Source organism: Primulina huaijiensis, chromosome 3 (assembly GCF_012295235.1).
Source record: "Primulina huaijiensis isolate GDHJ02 chromosome 3, ASM1229523v2, whole genome shotgun sequence".
Classification (NCBI taxonomy): Eukaryota; Viridiplantae; Streptophyta; class Magnoliopsida; order Lamiales; family Gesneriaceae; genus Primulina; species Primulina huaijiensis.
In genome coordinates, this window is record NC_133308.1 from 27,817,138 (window position 1) to 27,823,091 (window position 5,954).

At 39.9% G+C, this 5,954-nt stretch overlaps 1 protein-coding gene across 2 annotated transcripts; it reads left to right on the top strand.

Moving 5' to 3' along the window:
* Positions 1–474: 474 nt before the first annotated feature.
* On the top strand, positions 475–3,062 carry LOC140974324 (probable E3 ubiquitin-protein ligase EDA40). 2 transcript variants are annotated; one of them, XM_073437710.1, is made up of 2 exons: positions 475–1,138; positions 1,262–3,062. In XM_073437710.1, the coding sequence occupies exons 1-2, from the start codon at positions 758–760 to the stop codon at positions 2,939–2,941; spliced, it is 2,061 nt and encodes a 686-aa protein (XP_073293811.1). In that variant the 5' UTR covers positions 475–757; the 3' UTR covers positions 2,942–3,062. The 2 variants fall into 2 exon arrangements, with proteins under 2 accessions (XP_073293811.1, XP_073293813.1); XM_073437712.1 differs by having other exon boundaries at positions 477–1,138; positions 1,265–3,062.
* The last annotated feature ends 2,892 nt before the right edge of the window (positions 3,063–5,954 follow it).

Consider the following 5,954-nt stretch of genomic DNA (forward strand, 5'->3'; position numbering starts at 1 on the left):
GCTCTGTCTATTTATTTATCTGTGCGTATATCTCTTTGCAGATGATTCAGGTTAATCCACCCCTTTGACTTTAACTCTCTTTACTGAATTAAATAAGGGGAGAAAAAACCATGCAACCCATTATTAATTAATAATTATGATGCAAAAAGCACGAAAAAATAAGTATCGAACGCGAAGCGCTACTTAAAAAGTTTTAATAAAATTTTTAACCCTGAATTTTTTTAGATAAAATTTTAGTAGAGCATTGATTTCATGGTGTTAACATTATCCTTGCTAAAACCTTTGAATCGAATGAAAAAAATAGGATTATTTTTTTAGCATGGTAATATGGTCTATGTTACATGGACATGGAGTAACTTTCTCTTATATGAGCTTGTACATTTTTATTTTAAAATTAGATATCAATTTAACATTTTTTATTCAACAAAAACGAAAACAAAGCGAGAATTCGTAAAGACGAGGGCTGTTTTTTTAGTCATCGTTTTGTCCTATTCGTCAATTGTCACAGTTCCATGTTTTTTCCTTCTTGTCTTCTCCAATAATACCAAAATCCCATTTTGCTCAACAGACCACCATTTTTAGCTAGCTACCTCTCCTCCCATCATCTTCATTATCATTAAAAACCACTACTTTGCGCCATAAAGAAACTCCCAAAACCTCAATCCACTGTCTTAAATCAGACATAAACAATCATTACATCGCAGAAAGCAAAAGATCAAGAAAACCTGAGGATATTGTTCATTTGGTCTAGCAGAAGATGGTTTTGGGATGGCGAAGAGCATTATGCACATCAAATTCAAAGGATCAGAAACAGGATTCGACGATTATCAGAGATGCATCAGACCCCGTTCCGAGCCCGAGACTCCGCTCCAGATTCGGTGGCTTCTTCTCGAATAGTTCAACTCCTCGCCTGGAGACTCAGCCGGTTTCAGGCCTCAGCCTCCGCTGCAGAACCACCGTTATGCCACCGGAGGGGGTGCACGCAGTCGCAGTTCCGACTAACTCATCAGCTCCACAAAGTGTGAAACTCCATTGCAAGACTGGAGACAGTCCAAGTTTCTTCAATCGATCCACCCCTTCTTCACCCCGCTCACCATCAACCTTTTCTTTACTCAAATCAAGCCTGGGCCTTGCAAAGGTGTGTAATCCTGGCGGTACAATTGGTGATTGATTGAAAGATTGCTGCTTTTACTTTTGAACAGTAGGATTTGGTTATTCTTTTTTCATTAACTTACGTTGTCCATCATTCGGCAATGATCAGCAGAGTAGGTGCAGGATATGCTTGCAAGGTGTGAAGACAGGAGGGGGAACGGCCATTTTCAGTGCTGAGTGCGGCCACAGCTTCCATTTCCTCTGCATTTCTTCGTTCCTGAAGAAGCAGGGCTCCCTCGCCTGCCCCGTCTGCAATTCTGCATGGAAGGAAATGCATCTTTTGAACTCGAAAAGTTTCCAGAATTTCTACAAAGATGATCATGAGAGGAGAGAATCAGAAGCTAAAGAATTTAGCAATCAGAAGAACAGTGAGAGAAGATGCACGTTGAAGGTCTATAATGATGACGAGCCACTGTCATCACGCACTTCCTGCGCACGGTTCAATCCGATACCTGAATCAGATGAAACTGAAGAAGAAGACGAAGAATTCCCCCGATTTTATGGTTCCAAGAACATGAAGATTTGGAATGAGATGGGAAGGAGTGTAGAGATTGCTTTCTCGCCGGAGGTGGCTGTGATATCGGTCGGGAAAACCAACGAGTTTTACGCCGTGAGATTGAAAATCAAAGCACCAGCGACGCCCGTCCGGAGCGCTCCCATTGATTTGGTGACAGTGCTCAATGTCAGCAGAAGTGTAGCTGGCGAAAAGCTTCGTCTGATGAAAAGGGCGATGAGACTAGTGGTCTCCTCCCTCTCCGCGGCAGACAGATTATCCATCGTGGCGTTCTCCGCCACTTCGAAGCGGCTGCTTCCGCTGCGCAGAATGACCACCGCGGGCAAGAAATCAGCGCGCATGATCATCGACGCAGTCGGAGCACTTGAGTGCGCCTCCTCCAGCCCAATGGACTCGCTCAAAAAGGCCGCCAAGCTCATGGAGGACCGCCTCGAGAGAAACCCCTCAGCCAGCATCCTCCTATTCACCGACGGCCACCGCAATGACCCGGTTGCCTCATCCTCACGCGTCTCACTCATGAAAATCCCAATCCATTCATTCAATCTTAGCGCGTGCGTCCTCGCGCCGCCGGACTCCTTCGCGAAATACATAAACAGTACACTCTCCACCACTATCCAAGATCTCGAAGTTCAGCTCGTGCCGACACCTGGTTCACCTCCGTATGATATCCCGGCGGTTTATTCATACACCGGTAGTCCAGCATTTATCGGATCCGGGTCAAGCTGGTTCCGGGTCGGGGATTTCCATTCAGAAGAGGAGAAAGAATTGTTGGTAGAATTGAAGGTCCCATCGTCGGCTCCCCGGACCCACCGTTTCTTGTCCGTTCGATGCTCGTACAAAGACCTGTCAACCCTACAACGAATACACGACAGAGAAACATTTCTTCCACTTCCCCGCCCCAGCGTCTCCGGTTCCTCCACTCGTGAGATCAAACGACTCAAATGCCTGTTCATCGCCACACGCGCCGTCACCGAGAGTAGGAGACTGGTCGAGAGGAACGATATAGGTGGAGCGCAGCACATGCTGGCCTCGGCTCGTGCTCTGGTCGCACATTCCGGCGAAGAATTTGTGCGATTGTTGGAATCGGAGCTGAGCGAATTGAATCGAACGCAGCTGCAACGGAGGAAGAACAGCCACGAGAGAGAAGCGGGAGTGGAGCCGATCACCCCGACGTCGGCTTGGAGAACGGCGGAGCGGCTGGCTAAAGTAGCCATCATGAAGAAATCATTGAACAGAGTCAGCGATTTGCATGGCTTCGAGGATGCTAGATTTTAATTTCGTGTTCTCTGTATAAAATAAAATAAAATAAAATAAAATATTATTATTATTATTGAAATTGAAAAGTTTTTGAACATTTGGATCGAAACCCCATATAGTTTGATGGATTCGATTTACCTCTAAATTTGTGATAACATTGGTAGGGTTAATAGGTCCCTTTGATTTATTTTACTACTTTTTCTTTTAAAAAAATTAATTTTACTTTTGTTCTAATTATTTCATATTGCGTTTTGATTTACAATTTGATTTGTGAATAAATTCGATAAATCGATTTCAAATATTTTAAAAACAAATATAATTAAAATTCATTATAATTATTATGAAAAACACTTAAATTAATTTAGATTGAATTTGAATTTTATTCATTCAAACTAGTTAATAAATTTAAAGTAATATACTTGAAATATGCCATTCTAAATATATATTCAAAATATTTTATAAAATGAATATGTATTGCATAAATAAGGACAATAGTTTCATTATTCGAGGGTACTAAATTTTCAACTGTAATAAAATACATGCATAATATGATAATACCCCCCCTTCTTTTTTTTTTTAAATCTATGTTTCACTTTTCGTTATTTTGATATGTTATTTCGTCATAATTTAGTTTTATGATGTATATTCCATTTTTTTTATGATTGTCATAATTTGTTTGTGATTTCAGACGATTGAGTCGATGAATTTCAAATATATTCAAATATAATTCTTCAGTTTGAGATGAGAGCATAATATTTAAATTCGTTCATTCTATTTTTAAATAACGTGTAATTTGTAACATGAAGAATCACTCGAAGATATTCTAAATATTTAGTAAAATAAATAGTTATTATTTAAATAACATTTACTATAATAAACTATTACATTTACTATAATAAACTATTAAATGGGGACATACAGAACTTATAACTTAGAATGCCATAAATATATGATATATCCAACTGATTAGGGAATCTCAGAATGTGAAGTCAAATTGTTCATGAATCTATACTATACTACTTCGACATTTGATTGATTGATTAAATAATATTGTTCGTGAAATAGACATATCATGGATAAGACATCTTGATTATTAGGTACATACGTGCACATCTTGTTCACTACTAGATATAATCCCAAATACATTTACATTGTTCTTTAGCTGTCATTTATATTTTTATCATACATATTTTTTCATTTTCTACATAATTTCACTTCAGAGTCGGAGGGATTTTTATCGACAAGATTTCCTGCAACCTCTCACCTGGTTGTTCGTAATTTTATTGCCAAAAACACGACGGAGTGAAGACCACCTCAATCAGAAAGTCCATCATATGACCAGCAATAATGCATAAAAATGCTGATTTCAAAAAATGTAAAGTTAAATCTCACAAAATGTTCATGTGCTTTCTTTGCTCATAAAGGCTCCCCCATCAGCATATCGAATTGAGAACAATGAGTCTTATCATTTCGTATTATTAAATTCTAACATAGAAGATCGAAAAGAATGCATCGGATGGATGTCCCTACATTGAGAAGGAAGGACGCTTTAATATCACACATTTCACATATCCAACACGTAGGTAGTACTCCAAATTAACGTCCACTCTTTGTGAAAAATTAAATATGCATGGAGCCCAAGATATGAAACACGACCGATCAATCATATCTTTTCGTTATTAAGAAAAATTCTTGGACCCAAAATTTTAGTATACAAGTCATTTTCAATTGGTTGGACAGATTAAATTAAAGATCTGGATAAACTAGCTAGCTGGCTGCTAGGCCATGGTAGATGAATCATTGCGTCACCCATTTGTAGCCATCCTAAATTTTAGACTATACATTTATCACATTATTAGGGTGGTGGACCATAAAATCATGAGTCCCATACCAAATTTTAGGGAAAAATATATATTGAAAAATCTCTAGAAATAAAATTGGTTAGATTCTGTAAAAGATTTGGTTTAGATCTTGTTGAGCTTGATTTTTGTGGGCTATCCGTTAATATCTAAGTAAGAGCTCTCAGATGCATGAGCCCGCGAAGGATCTCAGTTTCTTGGGAGCTCGGCGTGGGAGGTCGGCCAAAGCATTCCCAATCGACGTGAAAGCACCCTCTGGGAGGTCGGCTCGGCTTCGCTCTTGGAGGTCGGCATGGGAGGTCGGCGGTGGATGTCGGCCATCTCACTGATCGACGAGATTGTGAATACGGGATGTCGGTCTGGATGACCTCCCACCATCTTCATGTGAATGAGGTGACCTCCTGATGGGCTCTGTCACGAAGCTGACCTTCCGAGGCTTTCCGAATATATTTGTGGGCTCTTTCTTTTTGGGCTACCGAGAGTGGGCCGGACCCATCTCCATTCCGGGTGTATCAATGATAGTAATTACAATCACTAATATTATTCGGTACACTCCTCGTATTCGAAGAGCTATCTAAATACCCATTTAGGGTTGCTCTGCTAATTATCATTTAATATTGATACATAAAATTGTGGCTTCTGGAGAAAGAAATCTTTAGCCAAAGTAACTCTTACTCTGCACGACTGCACCAGACATTCAGAAAGCTTAATGGGCCAAAATTGGAAAATATAATGAATTTCTTAACCTCAAAACCCAAGCGTGCGCATAGCTGAAAGTCCGCCCGTAGCTTTTGGTCACTAAGATATGTTATCACTCGGCCTCTAGAGGCCGGACACTGGTTTCGGTTTGCCGTCATGACCATGGAACAGACGTTTCGAGATGGGAATAGTCGTTGATGTGACAAAATTCCATGCTAAATCGGGTGAATGATCGTAATGCAGTTTTTTTATTGCCGGTTTCAGACCATCATGTGAGTATTATGACCACAGTTGGCTAATTTTATTGCATGTACATTTGAATTGAGGCCTCTGGGATATTTGAGTGATTTGATCCTCAAATGTTTCATACTGTATTTTACATACGGGCTTGCGTTTTTGTGAGACGGATGCTCAACTGATACGAGAAATCGACTGCCTTTTTCTGAAACACTCGAACAAATATATGTACCTAG